The sequence below is a fragment of the Tachysurus vachellii genome, chromosome 13 (assembly GCF_030014155.1).
Source record: "Tachysurus vachellii isolate PV-2020 chromosome 13, HZAU_Pvac_v1, whole genome shotgun sequence".
Classification (NCBI taxonomy): domain Eukaryota; kingdom Metazoa; phylum Chordata; class Actinopteri; order Siluriformes; family Bagridae; genus Tachysurus; species Tachysurus vachellii.
In genome coordinates this window covers 12,884,847-12,903,093 of record NC_083472.1, presented here as the reverse complement: position 1 = coordinate 12,903,093, position 18,247 = coordinate 12,884,847, and the positions used below count along the sequence as shown (strand labels likewise).

Below are 18,247 nucleotides of genomic sequence, written 5' to 3'. Positions count from 1 at the left end.
CACAGGCTACAAAATTGATCAGTACACTTTCTCACACTCTATGCATCTCAGGTACATACTGACATGGGAGAGATTCAGATACAAGCATAAAAAATCGAAGGGTAGTGAATTGTATCTCCCTGCACTACCCTGAACACAGTATTTCTGTAGTGTAGCGTTAAGATGCTGTCAGTAAGGTAGCTGCCGCAATCTGTTAGCTTGATTATTCTGGGATAAACAGAAACACTACTGATATATTTTAAGATACAGCTTTGATAACTACAGTATAGAAATAGCTAGCATAGGGAGCTAGTGTAGTCCAAGTCTCTTGTCTGACACAAACTAGTTTCTGCATACTTTATCCAGTCAGTGCTTGGGACTGACGACCTTATATATGTAGAGTGACTCTCAAATTGATTTTTTATGCTACATTACAGCTAAGAAAAGGCAGTGGAAATAGGTACAGTCTAAATGGATAAATAGAGTCACATCCCTTCTCCTTATCACCTTGATTAATGCCTCAAACCACAGTGACAACCTTAGTATGGTATGTTAAACATTGCCTTTGGAGACTAGCAGGTTAGAGGAAGACAAAAAAAGTCTTTCTTTTCATGTACACAAATAAGTGTCCTTGTAACCCAAGCTCGTACACTTTTCAAACAGCTGCAACACATTGCAGTTCATCTAATATTGTTTATGTAAATGTATTTCATGATGAAGTTACTATGTGGTTATGAGGTAATTGATTTTAGTTTCTAGAATGTAAGGCTAACATTGTCTTCCCATTTGTAATAAATGATTGATTTTTGAATGATTGAATGATTTATTTATTTATTTTATTTCCTTGTATAACATTATTATGTAAACTATAATGGCCCACGTACCTTTATCTACTGAAATGGGACAGTCATGTGAACAATATTGAATTAATTAACCCATTCACAGTGTAAAATATTATTACCATTATTTATATTATTATTTCATATCAACGTTGAGTTATACAAGTAACCAAAGACTATACAGAGATTCAGAAATGAAAAAAAAAATTTAAGAAGAAGTATTTTCTATCATCTGCCTCTACTATCAAATACTCTTTGATCCAGCTGTGACACACATGTTGATTTGGGAAGAGTGTATATATAGTGAGGCAATATGGACACACTCACCGAGACAGGAGATTCATGATTTATTCAGATGCCGAAACACTGGGCTGCAATGAGTGAAGAAAGCTTGTGTTCCCAGGCTGCACATGAATTGATGACTACGACTCACTCTTGCTTCACTGACTACAGCTAGATGAAACCTCAAGCTTATATACAACAACAACAAACTACAGGACAGTGCGAATGAGAGGAGGAGCAGGATTGGTGGCATTTAGCTCATTGCTTTGTCTCTCCTTAACATCTTTCTCTATTAACTGTTTTCTGTCTCTCTTTGTCTTGCTACAGTGTGTTTGTGAACGCTGCATTGAGAATGGATCAGACATGATTGTTTGTCCAAAGTTTGTGCCATGAGACCAACTCTTGAGCACATACTGTAAATCAGTTCAACTAGGAACCAGCTCGGTTTAAAATATGCATAGCATCAAAAAAAAAAAGTTAATTCCTCATGGATCGTTCATTATTGCTTTCCACAGTGATGAACAAGGGACAAATTGCACTCATGTTCCTGTAATTGCACCTGATCACTGGCACATACTACAATTGGTTCGCCAAATGGGTAATTGTCCTCACAGCAGCCTTGATCAAGTGTCTGCTGTCTGTTTAATCACAGTGACCAAAGGCAACATGGCTCCTAGTATCAGTGCTTTAGTCCATATTGCACTCCACAGGGAGGTGTAATGCTTAATTACGCCCCCCATTATCTCTACAAAATAAGTATGTGCCTTAAATTCAAATAGGATGCAATTACAGCAGTGCTGTCTTAATGGTCTAAATTTGGTGCCAAACTTATTAAAGACTGCACTGTCATTAATTATGTTTTTATAAAACACCATCTCACTTTGCTTATTAAAGTAGGTTCAGAAGGCGAACTGAATGCAGTCCTGTTGGTGTCCAGACTCAGGTCATGCTCACCTACAGGCCTGGGCTCTATGCCTTTCTAGACCTGTCTGAAGGTGAGATTATAAATATACAATCTGAAAAATGTTGTACTGATGCAAAAGATCACATGGAGTTCACATCTCCTCTTTAGTATCGCAGAGTCCAGCTGAAGCTGGCAGATCTCCCAATGCCTCAGGATTCTCAGAGTCGGCCTCATCTCAGTAGAGGCCCAAAATCTTCATCGCACGGAAGACGATCGGGGCTGGTAAAATTTCTGGATGCCTCGGGATGGGTAGAAAGAGAGAAGCAGTGGAGAGGGATTAAGGTAGCTGCTGTTCATAATATTTGCAGGTCTGATGTAATAGTGCACAATATTATGGGATGTATTATGTGTACGCCTGACTAAAGAGATGAGTTTTTAATTTACATTTAAACTGGGAAAGTGTGTCTGAGCCCCGAACACTATCAGGAAGACTATTCCAAAGTTTGGGAGCTAAATAAGAAAACGCTCTACCACCTTTAGTAGACTTAGATATTCTGGGAACTACCAGGAGTCTCAGAGAGCGTGAAGGATTGTAACGTGCTAGAAGACTAGTTAGATACATTGGAGCTGAACCATTAAGATCCTTGTATGTAAGTAGCAGCAGTTTGTAATCAATTCTAAACTTAACAGGTAGCCAGTGTAGAGATGATAAAATTGGGGTTATATGATTGCACTTTCATGTCCTGGTGAGAACTCTGGCAGCTGCATCTTGGACTAACTGTAACCTATTTATTAAAGATGCAGGACAACCACCTAGTAATGCATTACAATAGTCCAGTCTAGAGGTCATGAATGCATGAACTAGCTTATCAGCATCAGATACAGATAGGATGTTTCTCAGCTTGGCAATATTTCTAAGGTGAAAGAAGGCTGTTTTTGTAATATGGGTAATATGATTTTCAAAAGACAATTTGCTGTCTAATATAACACCCAGGTCTTTCACCATTGTGCTACTAGTAACAGTACATCCCTCTAAATGGAAGTTGAATTGTGAGAGTTTCTGTGCACCGGTTTTTGGACTGATAAGCAGTATTTTTGTCTTATCAGAGTTTAACAACAGAAAATTACATCTCATCCAATCTTTTAACTAACGCACTGAGTTAATTTGGACAATTTAGCTATTTCACCTAGTTTTCATGAGATATATAACTGTATCATCAGCATAACAGTGGAAACTAATCCCATGTCTTCTAATGATGTTCCCTAATGGAAGCATGTATATCGAGAAAAGCAGAGGTCCTAGGACTGATCCTTGAGGGACCCTATAGTTAACTGGCAATAAACTGGAGGATTCACCATTTAATTCTACAAAATGGTATCGATTGGACAGGTAGGATCTAAACCAACTTAAAGCCTGTCCATGAATACCTGTGTAATTTTCTAAGCGATCTAGAAGAATGTTGTGATCTATAGTGTCGAATGCAGCACTAAGGTCAAGTAGAACTAATAGGGACATACAGTCTTGGTCCGAAGCTAGGAACAAGTCATTTGTAACTTTCACAAGTGTAGTTTCTGTGCTATGATGGGGTCTGAAACCTGACTTAAACTCTTCAAAGATATTGTTCTCCTGTAAGAAGGAGATCAGTTGAACAGACACAACATTTCCTAGTATTTTAGACATAAACGGAAGATGTGAAATAGGTCTGTAATTTGATAGTTCATTAGGATCTAGATTCTGTTTCTTAATGAGTGGCTTAATAAGTGCCAACTTAAAAGATTTAGAGACGTAACCTAAAGTTAGCGAGGAGTTAATAATATTAAGAAGAGGCTCACCAGCTTTATGTAACACTTCTTTCAGTAATTTAGTTGGAATGGGGTCTAGTGAACAAGTTGGTTTAGCTGTAGTAATAAGCTTATCTAACTCTTCCTGTCCTGTACTTGTAAAGCACTGTAGTTGTGAGTGTAGAGCTTTAGGTGAGACTGGGTCACAAGGTGCTCTCACATGTTGAATATCACCTATTTTGTTCCTGATGCTTTCAATTTTATCAGTGAAGAATCTCATAAAATCCTCACTAATGAACTGTGATGGAATAGTATATTCACATTTCTGTTTTTTTGTTAATCTAGCCACTGTGCTAAATAAAAACCTGGGATTGTTCTGGTTATTTTTTATGAGTTTGCTTAGGTGCTCAGCCCTAGCAGCTTTTAGAGTCTGTCTATAGCTGGACATACTGTCATTATACGCAATTCTAAAAACCTCTAATTTAGTTTTTCTCCACTTTTGCTCGAGGTTATGGGTTTCTCTCTTGAGGTCGTGAATATGACAATTATACCATGGTGCAGGTGTTTTTTCTAACTTTCTTTAATCGGATTAAGGCAACAGTGTCTAATGTGCTAGTGAATATAGCGCCTATGCTGTTAGTCTTTACATCTAGAGCCTTTGTGTTTAAGGGTACAGTAAGAAGTTGAGACAGATCAGGCAGGTTATTTGTGAATCTGTCTTTAGTGGTCGGAATAATAGTGGCAACACCACACACTGAGTGTGTGAATAAAGTATTGATTCATTTTCTGTAACAACACAGCTGTATGGCTGTGAGGCAAATCAAAGGTTAATATTAATGCATTTGTTCTAATATGATTCTATTATAACCAGTAACACGCTGGTTTGTATTTTCTATGTGCTTTTATTTAACTTAGAAAAACATTTAATCATTCATATGGTTGTGGTAGCTCAGTGGTTAAGGTGTTTGACTACTGATTGGAAGGTCATTGGTTCGAATCCTAGGTCCACCAAGTTGCCACTGCTGGGCCCCTGAGCAAGGCCCTTAACCCTCAGGTGTATAAACTGAAATAAAAATGTAAGTCACTCTGGATAAGAGTGTCTGCTAAATGCTGTAAATGTAAATATGGTGAACTTATCTGTAATAATACATTTACATTATTATTGTGTGTTTTGATTGTTTTTACCAACCTCTGAAGAAATAAAACTTAAGAGGCTTTTGAAGGAAGAAAAGCTTATAGCTGTTTTAATGTAAATGGTAACCATAATAAATGGGTTTGTACAAATTTGTTTGTAACTATAAACTGCTAAGTAGTTTAAAACTACTTATAAGAATTAAAACTATTCACATCATCTGTGGTATAAAATGATATGTGAGAGAAGAAATATCCCAAATGAACTACTTTATTTGTAGTATGAATGCATTTGTGTTTACACAACAGAGTCAAGTGTCATCACAATCGCAATGCAGACCTAGCAACTGCTTTTTAATTATATAGGTTTGACTCTTTTCTAATTTGACATTTTAGCAGCCTAGCATAAACACATTATTAAACATTAAAATAGGTTCAAACACTACTATTAATTTGTGTTCAGGAAGTGATTCAGGATTAATAAGACATTCATCCACTGAAGAAGTGAGTCAATCCAGTGTTTTTTTAATTATACCTGGAATAGGATATGAAAAAGCAAACAACTTTTTTCACTTGATAGTGCTTTTCCACCAAAGATCATGGCATTAAGTCTGTGACCCCCACATTTTGATAAATATAATACTACTATACATGTTTATATACATGATGGCAGTAAAGCCTGTCTCATTGTCTTTTGTCAAACTCATGACATAACTAAATACACATACTGTTGGTGACACACTGTACAGCTGATAACAGGCCCATCAAGTACAATAAAAACGTCGGTCTTCGTCTTCACATTAATAAAATGCAGAGTAACATTCACATTACCAACTCTATAACTCTTATAAATCCCTACCAAAATTGTGTAGGAAATGCAACACAATGCAACCTATATAAAAGTTTCCGAGGTTACTCTCAGAATGTATACAGATACTTAACCAGGAACAAATATTGGATTACTAGCCGCATTGTACCGTACCACAATGTTTTGTTGTTGTTGTTGTTTTTTTATTTAGACATATTCATATAGAATATGTCTGAAACACCAGTCTGTAAAAACTGTCCACAAAGAAGCATGTCAATAAGAAGTACTGTACTAGGTTGTATGGCCAAAAAGTCCAGCAGTAATAGCAGCAGCAGCGGTAGTTTAAAGTAAGATGAGAAAAATTTGTTGTTATGTCACATTGTATTGTGTGGATTATGTGGATACGTGTTTTTCTAACATAATAGTGTTCTATATTGGTAAACTGGTATGGGTCAAAGTCTGTCTTAAGAAAAATTACAGCTTGTGTATTGGATTAAACATCATACTGTCCACTACTTTCAACAAGTAAAAGGGGGAAAAATGCAAACTAGTGAAAAACTAGATTTTAATGTCCACTCAGCTGATGACTGTGAGTGACTGAGTGACAATGGAGTTGTTTAACTTTAAATACTGACATTATCGATTACACTTTCACAAATGCTTGCTTTGAAATAATAATCAATATCTTCTCATATTGTTCACCTCTAGTAGAGACCACATTTCAGTGCAGAACCTAGATGTTTATTTTTAGCTCTGTCCTCATTGAAAAGGGTTTGGGGGCACAGTGGGCAACACCATCCACTGTAAATGCTTCTTTTCTCTCACACATTTTTATCTTTACTCTCAAACTTACTTTGCCTTTAGCTACAATAAACCTTCTGTGTGAATACACACATGAACTAAGCTGACGGCCAAAACATATAGATAAAAAGCAACATTGCTTAAATAGTAAACTGATGGTGTGAATTTAGCCTGAGTGCCATCCATATTATTCAGAATACATTTACTGCTTAAAGTGTGCAATGTATGAGATTTTTGCAAATCAGTCTTAGTGGTATTGTACACAATGTACACCTGTGTAAGAACTGATGCTTGTTGATTTTGCAGGCTGATTTGTGTCTGAGGGCGTGTGAGACTGTTGCTAAAAAAGGAGTCAGCTGGCGTTCTCAACATCTGCAGTCTGCCCATGGAAATGCAGACTTACACAAACTATATACCACCGTGACATTTCACAGAATGAACTGTATTGTTTGATACCAAGTGGTACCAATCTGCACCATTCATTGATTACTGATGATTGACAATCATTTCTTATCTTCTACTACAGGTTGCACTCAGCTAACAGCTGGCATGCACATACCTGTAAATTCTTCTACTCTGTACTGTAATTGGCAATAGGTTTACATAAAAAAAGGTGGCAGAAAGCCAATAGACCCAGAGAAATCCAGTGTCCAATATCCTGTCAGGTTTTCTAGGTGTTCCTAGAACACTTAAACATAACAGATGTGAACATTTCTAAAAATTCCTACAATGTTATCAATGTTTTCTTAATGTATTGTCTAACCTGTTAATTGGTTTATTAAATAACCTATTATTATAGACACAATTTTCAGTGTATGCTTTCAGTAAATTTCTATTACATTACAACCTTACAACATTAGCAGGGTCAGAAGGGTTGAGTTTACATGTTCTACCTGAGCTTCAGAGGTTTCCCAAAGATACTCCGGTTTCACTCACCAGTGCAAATACATGCATTGTAGGCTGACTGGCATCTCTAAATTGTCCATAGTATGCAAGTGTGTCTATGTGTTTCCTGTCTTCTACCCACGGGATAGTCTCCAGGTTCCCCATGACCCTGAGATTAAGTGACAAGAAATTGGAGGGATTCACCAATAACAAATACTTTGCTATTATAGTTATTATAATACTCTGTTAGCTACAGAGGGACTACATTATTGGAGTAGTATGCATTATGGAGTGTAGCCAAATAAACTACCCACCTATTATTTTTTGCACAATTGTCAGCTGGTTTAAATGATCTGAGTGCAGTTTATTAGCTGTTTTGCTGCCTAAATATACAGCATCTACTGGAGATGAACAAAGCTGGAGATATCTGGCACAGCTGAGTAGAAGCTAGAAAAACAAAATGCACTATGTGTTCTTTCTTTAGTTTGATATTTACTTTCCTTGCTCATTGTTCTTGCCATTATTGTTTGCTTTCCTCACTATTAGTTTCAGAATCAATGAGTTGCTAGGCTGAAAAGCTGTGAGGACAGGGGTTTATTGCAAAATGGAGTAGAAAATGAACCATCTGGAGAGTGAGACACCTCCCTGTCAGATGCCTAGTGGCCAAATATGTTTGATTTATTCAATATGTATAAAAGTATATATTGTGAAAATGTATTGGCTGACTTCTATCTACGGTTACTTCTCCTCTAAATCAACACTTTCCTTTTGGCCTCCTGGTTTTTACAATTTTGTAGCTAGACTATGTAAAGGCTCAGCTCTTATCCTGCACCTGAACTGCATCCTTCCCAGAATTCATGGTCCCTAATTAATGGTTTCATTCATGGCCAGTCTGCACATACCCTGCACATTAGCTTCATGTTGTGTCTCTGTGCCTGGATCATTTCAAAGGCAGTCTAAGAGCTTTTGTCTCTTACTGCCTCTAATGCTGATTCGAGCACTACAATGACAAGGCATAAGATGGCAAACAGTCAGCTTGATGTGTCAGAGCCCTTAGACAGAAGTCCCTATTGTCTCCTGTTATTCTGTTATGTTGTAATTGTTTACATTTATAGTCTTTCTGTCAAAATAGTTTGTTACACTCATATAAGGATGGCCATTACTGTTTCTGAAGACATGTTTAGATGCTGTGATCTGAGAGTACAGATGAGGTACCTTTAGAGTTACCATTAAAGTGTCTTATAAGTTTATGAGGCAACACAAGGTTGATGGCTTATAATACAATAACAAAGCTGATCTATGAGGGTACAGACTGCATAAAAGGGGAATGGAAAGGCTTCTGACAGGGACAAGAGACTGCTTTACCAGCATCTGTGTTGACCTGCACACACCTTGCTTTCACAGCCTCTTAACATCAAGCCTCACACTGCAGTTCCACTCCAACCTCTTCCTGAGATACTGAGGGATGAGTTTTCAGAACTTTTTCCATTTCCAAATTTTTTTCCATTCTTCTTGCTTTGGCCTCAGACTCCCAGAGTTGCTCTGTAGCAGTGTGTAATGTACAGTGTGCCACTGCTAGGGGTATGGAATCTGGTAGTGATTACACTACACAAGATTAAATATATAAATCAGTAATTCAGATCAATTAGATTTATTTATTTTCATAATGGTAAAATTGAATAAATGGTATAATTGAAAAAAACGGGGGAAAAAATATACAAATAATTTAAAATAATAAATGCTGTATTTTGATTGGCTAGTATTTTGTGATTAAAAAAACAAACAAACAAACAAAAAAAACCCAGCATGGCATATTTTACAGAGCAGTATCACAAATGTTCCTTTCCTTTGCTGTTACATAGATACAAGAGAACGTTATTGTTATTGCATACAGGTTCCTAGCAACAAAATTCTATTTAGCATCTACCAGAAGTACAAACAAGTACAAAAATGAACATGTGCCAATGAACATATGCAGATAAATATGTAAATATATGTACAACAAATAAATAAAGCTATGTGCATGAGAATATGTGCTAGTTGTATATAAATTAAACATAATTTTTACTGATCAAGTTATTTAATCTGTAATTTAAAAAAACCTCTTTTGTTTTACATTCTTTGAGGGAAAATCAAGGTCTTTATCAGAGGAGTTAGACTTTTAGATCTGTTCAGTAAATACTTAATTTGAATAGCTATATTTCATTATAAAATTAAATTTTGTATTAGAAGAACATTATATGATTATATGATGGCCACAACACTATTCAGTGTGCTTTCCTTCTGTAGATGATAATCGTTTTTCTAGTTCTTCTTTATCTCCCTACTCAGCTGTTGGCCATAAATTTAATTCTCTATGTGTTAATAAAGACTTAGTCTGCTTTGTTTGAGATAGCTCTTAACTGCACACTCTTGAACCCACTAAAATAATGTCAAACTCACTTTTTAGGCAGGCTCTGCACTTTCTTTACTAGCGTAAACTGTTATGTAGAATTCTACATTTTTACTTTAGTGCTTAAAGCAAATAAGACATAAAACAAATAGCAGAAAAAAGATCATTATTATTACTGTTGTAACAGCTTTCATGTCACTTTTAATACAGCCTCAGTAAATTACACTGAATAAAAGAGTGTAATGATTCACTGGCATCGAAAATATTATCCAGTAAAGGTCCCTAAATAGTCAAATTTATCTGATTAAATATGCTCATGTCCAAGATTGTTCCACTATAATTAGAGATACTTACCTATACAGTACCATTAGTATTACAGTGGAACAATATGTGTTCATGTGTGCATTGGAAAATGTCAGGCATTAATCATGCATAAAGCACCTGGTTTATTTGAAAAATCATATGTTGAGTATTAATATATAGCTCACTGAATGATTTAGTTGCTCCCTCATATGCTAGTACATCAATGCTCAAGTGTATGATTGAACCTAACACCTATAGGCCTGTGGCTCATGAGTCAACTCATGAGATTTAGTCATCATGCTGGACTTTGTGCAAATGTCTCTCGCACTTGTCTGTAATTACTTAACCTCTAAAAAAAAGGTTTATGATCAGCAAACGCAACTGCTCTCAGCCTCCTTGTAAGTAACTAAAGGTCAATGATATGTCTGGAACCACTCATCTGTCTTGTTGAAGTTACAGTCGCCCAGGTTTATTTATCATCTAGAAAGGACCCAAGTACATTCTTAGTCATACAGATATGTCTTGATGTTTTAGCATGATGGTAATAGCTCTGAGGGAGATTTGGCATTAGATTCAGGTGTCAGTGCTTTCCAGTGTTGTTTTGCCTGTTGCTAATGGATGATAAGACTAAAACTGGCTTGCTTAGAGCTTAACATGAGGGTGATGTGTACACTGAACCTGTACTCACTCTGCAGATCACTCTCTTTTATGGCCTGTTCCTGGGACCCAGGAACTCTGTTCTCTCTCTCTCTCTCTCTCTCTCTCTCTCTCTCTCTCTCTCTCTCTCTCTCTCTCTCTCTCTCTCGCTTTCTCTCTCTCTCTCTCTGTCTGTGTGTGTGTGCATGTGAGAGTGCTCACTAGCACACATGTACAGGACAAGGAGCTGATTGAATAAAGCAAAGGATGCACAGATACATAAATATATCACATCTGTCCTGGTTTCTGTAACCAACAATGTATATCCTATCCTACCATCATTAGTTTGTCCTCTTATATTAAGTACATACCCTACAAAAATATGTACATTTTGTTCCTTTAACCATTCTTATATTGAGTTTGATGTTTATCTTGTTAAAGATGCTATCAATCCTGGTAAAGGCAACTCTGTTTAACGTTCCAGAATTGATTGGGCTCTTCCTAAAACAAGAAGTAAATATTGCACACAATAATTCAAATATTCCACTTAGGTGAAATGTTCTACTTAATGTATATTTCTTGTTTTTATGAAAGGCCCAATAAATTCTGGAGGCCCTCCTTTTAAACATGCCTTGTAATTCACCCTAAAACAGTAATCAGGTATAGGAGAGATTTGCCCTCCTACCCCCTCTTTCTGTCCCCTGTTTCATGGGGCAGTACCTCAAGTTCTCTCAATCTCTATCTACTGCTTTCTTTAACCTACATGTCTGACTAAACCTAAATCCCTGCTTTATCAGATTATTTCTTGCTCATTTGCTTTCTATCTTTGTCTTTGCTTCCCTCTCTTTCTGTCTCTATATATCTCTCTGTTCAGTTTATGTCCCCTGTGCAGTGCGATGCCTGAGGCAGTCTCGCTGCAGAGGTCGTCTGCAAGCCCTTTCATTCATGTATTTATTTATCTTGGCTGTAACTATACATCTCAGCAGTATATGCCCTTGTCCCAGTACAAGGCCTTTGCTAGATTATAAAATTATCTCTGGATTTATTGCAGAGGTCTCTGGCAGTTCGATGTGGCCCACGTTCAGATTGCAGTGTAAGACTTCAGTTCCTGTTGAGGCTTATTTTTCAGCAAGGATATTGTAAATATAAAGAAAATAAAGCTAAACCCCAAATTCCGAAAACACGTCAATTAAAGATCAGCAAATTCTTTATTATACAAATATTGTCAAATAACTATACATTATACATCAGTGGTGTCACTTCAGTACTGCTTTTCTATTGCTCTAGAGCATAGAACTACGACACTTTGTGATTTTGTGAAGTATTTCTTTACAGAGTAATCGCCTCATGCAGAGGTTGGCCTAATTCCCTAAACAGTTGTTTGTCTTGATAATGTGCAGTTTTGCTGTCTTGTTTGGTGCAAACAGTAATCTAGTCTAATCTTCCTCTGTATATGTATGCCTATCTCTGTTTAGGGTCTATTTTATAAATGACTTTGGGTCCATAGAGCTGACATTTAATAAGTCTGATGAAGTAAAGTCTTCACCCATGTCTGGCACACAATCTCTTAGCCTCTGACAAACAATTTACTGCCTCTATGACCCTACTGCACCAAACATCACTGAAAAGCTTCTCTTCAGCCTGTTGAGCTCTGATAAGCCATTATTAACACTATTAAACAAAAGGTGTGAATAAACAAATAGTTTCTCAGCCAGACCTAAAGACAGGGACTGTGAGCACTAATTGAGCTCAGACTCAGTAAGTATGACTGCGGTCTATAAAACTGAATCTTTACTGTGTACTTTCATTCTTTATAATCACAAGAGACAAGAGATGGATGAAGTGTGGATTCAGAACAAATTGTAACAGAAAACTCAGTCATAATGATATGTGTTTCAAATTTGAATTAAAATTATTTTGTTAAAATGTAACTCATGTATTTTAACAGTTTGATTTGAAGCAAGTGGATGGAAAATTTTGACATATAGTTACATCACAGATTTTGGCTCTCTACTGCCCAGAACTGGGATACTGGAGTTTTGGGTGAAATGAAAGACTCAATTCAGCATGTTTTAATACTGCTGCAAATTTAGTTCTCCTTATGGAACCAATTCCTTATTTTTCCTTAACTGACAGAAAGAGAACACTGTGTTAGGCTTCAGCTTCATCATGTTTCTACTAATTTCTCATTTAGATAGTTATATCTAAATTTAGATCTAGATGTTGATATGCTCTTTAAAATACAGTAGCCTGGCATACCTTCTATGTGTATTACACACATACATCCGGGTTAACAGACATGTGGCTTGGGTCCCTCTGGGCCTCTCTGTGAATACTTTATGTTTGTAAAGCATCTCTTTTAATGAATGGACTGTAAGCTTTTTATCACCTTCTGCAGTCAGCCAGAAAGTGGCGATATAGTAATTAACATTGGATCGATATGTTTGGTTTCAACTTAATGGTTACTGATCCCTGCAACACTGTGTTGCAGGCTGCCTTCATGTGCTTGTTTGAAGGCCTCTTGTGCTAAATGTGATGATTGGTATATAAAACAACAAAAGTCCTCAGTGACCTGCTCTTACTGGCTGGAGTGAAAGATTTGACAGTGAAACAGAGGTAACATACATCAGTGAAACATACAGTACATCCATGTAAAAAATAACACAGGCTGTTTTTTCCCCTATTATTATTATTATTATTATTTTATAAACACATACCTGACAGTGAAAATAAAATTTGTATGGCATGATGATGCATACAAAGTTTTATAGTCCTCTTTATTTTAAAGTCTGTTTCTAAGTTCATTTCTTGGCACTAGTTTGGCACTAGATTGTTCTAGAGAGATGTGGGCAGGGCAGTTCCACTGGAATCCCTTACCACTTTCACACGATGATCAGAAGTGCTGCCTTTAGCCCTGCCTGCAGGAGTTCTTCTCCCTCTTCTTTTAACTCTCTCTCTCTCCAACCTAGCTATTGCCATCTTTCTTTCTCTCTCTCTCTCTCACTCTCTCTCTCTCTCTCTGGCTGCTTCTAGCTCTTTCTCCCTCCTTCTAACTCTCTCTACTGTATATTTCTCTCCCTTTCCCCTTCTACTCCCCCCTCTCTCTCTCACAAATACACACACCCTGCATCTTGTCTCACTGAATTAAGTAACGTAAACAGTCTGTGTCTTATTCTATTTTGAGTATGAATGTGATCTGTGCAATGTTAAGAGAGAACGTTTAATATCAGAACACTTGGCATGTGCACTGTGTTTCTGCTTCCAAACTATGAAAACCGAGTGTGTGTTGACCTTCTCGAGTCTCTGTTTCACTTGTACGTGTCTAGCTATCAGTTCCATTGGTGATGCTTACCAAGATATCGACTGCATCATACAGGCTTGCAACTGACTTATTCTGAATAAGATAGCGATATAAAAGGTAGCGGTAACAAAACAGTCTGAGCATAAATAACAGATGACTGAAATAACACTCGTTGATGCTTGTAGATTAGCTTTATAATGGAATTATCACAAGTTCATTTTGTCATCTGGAATATTAGTTGATATTCTGTTTGTTCAGAAAAATCTTCTGAGAGGATAAGTGAACATATACAACTATGCTGTTGTTGGGATCAGTGCAAATCTATTCTGAGTATTGCATCAAAGAATCTTTATCATTTTCAATATTTCAAATTTGTGTGAGAGACCTTTTTTTAAATTATGCATTTCTAGTGTCATGTCGTTTAGTGCTAACACAATCTATTGTGTCTGTGAAGTTGATTACAGCTATCTGAGTCAACAGCATTGTTAGTGTTAACGTTGGCTAAGGAGATTGTTGTGTTTATCACTGACCTCTTCTGTCTCAGGATCTGTTGCGTCCTTTATGTGCTTTGTGTATCCTTCGCTCCAATGTCTGTCTCATTCTGCCTGTCCCTGCCTTTCTGTTGCTGCTGCTATGAATGCTATGTCTGAATCTCTTGCAAACACGATGCAATGCCTTTCTCAATGTTTGCATTTGAAATTCACATTAAGCATCTTTTTGTGACTATTCAGAGACACACAAATGTGTTGCAAACAAGACACGGTTCACTGCCGAGTTTGTGCAGCTGAGTGGAATCATTCCCATGGGCCTGGTGAACTTCTTGAAGTGGGCCAGCTCCTTCAGAATCACCTCCTTTTGAATGAATGAGGGCACATTAGAAATGACAACTCGCATTGCAGTAGCAGACGTGCAGCAGGGATCCTTTCACCCATATTCCAGTTGGGATCAGCTCATTGACAAGGCATTTGGGAGTCAGAGTAAATGTATTCACAGCTGACATGCTCTACCACTGTTAACAGCACCTCCGCTACCTGTGTTCCACTATCCAGCACATACCTGATGTTTCCCGCAACTCTCTCTCTCCTGCTTTTAGTTGTTTACAGCATGTGTGCTTCACTTATTACTTTAAATAAGCAAGAAAATACTTCTAAACATCATTACTTATTTTATCTTACATACATTTCCTTTGGGCATGTTCTAAATTTGAAGATCCATCATATGACCAACAGATGCCCTGAGACACTAGTAATAGTGTATTTTGTAGTCATTTCCAGTTTAAATAACAAATAAAACAAAACAAAAGCTTAGGATACATCAGGGAGTTAAACCTGACCAGCTAAACACAGACACCATAACCAAGCATTGGATCAGGTGCAGACTGAAGAGAAAGATGTAGATGTATGAAAGATGTAGGACTGGAGTTGAGAATCTTTGCTAGTTACCTTGTCATTAGATTGTCATTTCTAGTTAGCCAGCTAGTTTTTCCTTATGGGAATTTTCAACATAACTAGTTTTTTCCTGTTAAACGTGATGTCCACAACAACCTATGTAGTTCCATTTAGCCACTTGTTAGTAGCCACCATTTTTAAGACAAAAAAAAAAAAAAATCAACATAAGTGTAAGTGTTACTTATGTATTTTATCTACAAAAAATAAAACATGAAAATATACTTGCGCTTGTGTAATTTTATGTTAGTGGTCAAGGTAGAGCTGCCTTTAGAGGAATTTTCTTTGAAAGCATCAAAGTTCTGCTGTACATTATTAATTCTGCTTGTAATATATTCTATAAATCACTGGGTGAATATGTAGGGCATAGTGAAACAATTCAACAGATGCATTTATCCGATTTATTATTGAACCGAGCGACGTCCGCAGCCGAACGGGGGGCCGAGCGACGTCCGCAGCCGAACGGGGGGCCGAGCGACGTCCGCAGCCGAACGGGGGGGGGCCGAGCGACGTCCGCAGCCGAACGGGGGGCCGAGCGACGTCCGCAGCCGAGCGCAACCCCCAACGCACCGCGGCCAGACCCACCTCTCGGAAACTAGGAAAAGGGGAGGGAGGGCGGGGAGAAAAAATATATATATCCTCCATAAAACAGAAAAATAATCTCAGAAAAATCCAAAACACGGGCCTGCAACACCCCCCCGCGGGCAAGAAGTGGGGCAGCGTCCTCCACGGAAACCGGATGTGAAGCGACGCCCCCCACCGGACAGGTGCGGGGCGATGTCACAGGACACCGAAAAAAAACAAACAAAACTCAGGCTGGTGACATGGCCCGCAACCAGGAAGTGAGGCGGCGCCCCCCGCGGAGAAACCGGAAGCGGAGCTTCGTCCCTCACCGGAAAAAAACAACTTCTCTCATGTGTGCGGGATAAAACGGGACCCAAATGCAGGATAGGAAGACGGACCAGGGGGTTTATTAACTAGACACTAAACAGAACACAGCCGAGGACAACACAGTAGATTCCGCTGCACAAGGCAACGCGGCACGGTTAAATAGACAGGTAATTACAATAGGAAACAGGTGTGTGGAAACAGGAGGAGCAGACAAAGGCGGGGCAGACACGTGACAAGGAACATAACAAATGCACATGGCCAAAGGTCCGGGCTGAGTCCTGACAGATTGCCATGTGTCTTAATATGATTGTGTATTTCTGATATAGACAAATTATGCCTAAGGTTTCAAACAGGTAAAGACATTTACCATAAATCCTCTAAAAAAACATATATTTTTTTCTGTACATCATCTATGAGGTTAGCAGCACAGAGTGAGAGTGTGGTTGTGTCTGGGACAACACATTATGTACTATTTCTGTTATTAGTACACAGTGGCTGACAGAATGGGGCTATTAATAAGTGTGCAATGTTGCTACATTTTTGCAATTAGATGGTTTTGCAAAGATGTGACAAATAATTTTAGTTTTTATTTTGCAACTGGATTACAGTTGGTACATTTGATACTTGTTGACCCAGTTTCCTATCAGACTAAACATTAATATGTGCCTAAACTCAAACAATTTTTGTTTGAAGGAAAATCGAAATGCTGAAAAGAATTTGAAAGTCTTTTTATTAGGTCAATGTATAGGGCAGGTGTTTTTGAGCAGGGAAATGGCTAACCTCTACAGAATGTGCTATTGATATTCATTGTTGTTTCGGCATGCATATTAAAAACACGCATTCCACTATTCCCCTGATAGGTTTTTGACAGTTTCACCAAGCAGCTGCTTTATTCTCATATCACCTCCCATGTGGGCTGTGCATGTCTCTGACACTCAAGATGAAAAGCACACACAATGCTGAATTGGACTCGAAGCATGATCTATTGTCTGCTAAGGTATTAATCGTTAGCATTCATTGTCTCCTTGCCACACAGCATCTAATGAATCAAGTCCTGAATGCTTCAATGCAGTCAAGTAATTCCACCATGACTGTCCATCCCCATACAAAGAGGTTAGATGAAGAAAGGTGGCGCAGGTGAGTTTTTCTTTACAGATCTGCTATGTTTGATGGAGTGTGTAAGCTGTTTTTGAGCTGCAGAGCAGTCCTAGTTCTCGTGATAAGCATTATTTGTGACTCACTTCAACTAAACCCTGATGCAGTCTGCACAATGACTGTATACATGAGTAGACAATATGGCACCCTTCACTCCATGTGTGCATCTTTGAAGCCTTTTTTGGGTCAAAATGGGAGTCACTATCTTGCAACCAACTTTGGAGCCAAAACTCAATAGATACAGACATATAGGCAGTGGGTTCAACTCCCACCCACCCATATTAGCGATGGACACAAAGTCCAAAAAGTGGTGAGAACAAAGTGGTCTCAAAGTGGTGAGAACAACATTATCAGTGACTATATGAAATGCTACATGTAATGCTAGATTGCTACATAATACTGTATGCACAGGTGTATTGCTTTGACTATTGTGCGTAAAGAGGTTTAGGGCATTGATTCATGACTGATTGGACTACAATTTGCTAGTTTCCTAATTTTCATCTAATACCAGACACCAGCATTATGTTACTATCTTGATTTACTATGATACTATCTGAGTTGAGAAGTACACGTTCTGTTAGTGCAGCTTGTTTATAAAGGAGCTAACAAGATATTTCAAGTGTTTTCTATGTTTATACCGTCAAATTTAATTTCACTTTAGTGATTCATGTTGGTTTGCTAGTTATGATATTAGTACACCAAACCATAAAGAA

At 37.8% G+C, this 18,247-nt stretch overlaps 1 protein-coding gene across 7 annotated transcripts in view; it reads left to right on the top strand.

Moving 5' to 3' along the window:
- The window catches only part of fgf13a (fibroblast growth factor 13a), a 101,399-nt gene that overhangs the window by 14,622 nt on the left and 68,530 nt on the right, over positions 1-18,247 (top strand). For 2 of the 7 annotated variants that reach the window (XM_060885640.1, XM_060885642.1), the window contains exon 3: positions 17,416-17,516. The exons of 3 other annotated variants lie outside the window; for them this stretch is intronic. In XM_060885640.1, the coding sequence (XP_060741623.1) occupies positions 17,498-17,516 (19 nt within the window). In that variant the 5' untranslated portion in view covers positions 17,416-17,497. Of the gene's footprint in view, positions 1-16,321; positions 16,547-17,415; positions 17,517-18,247 lie in introns of those variants that run through there. 2 more of the 7 variants (XM_060885643.1, XM_060885644.1) reach the window with 2 other exon arrangements.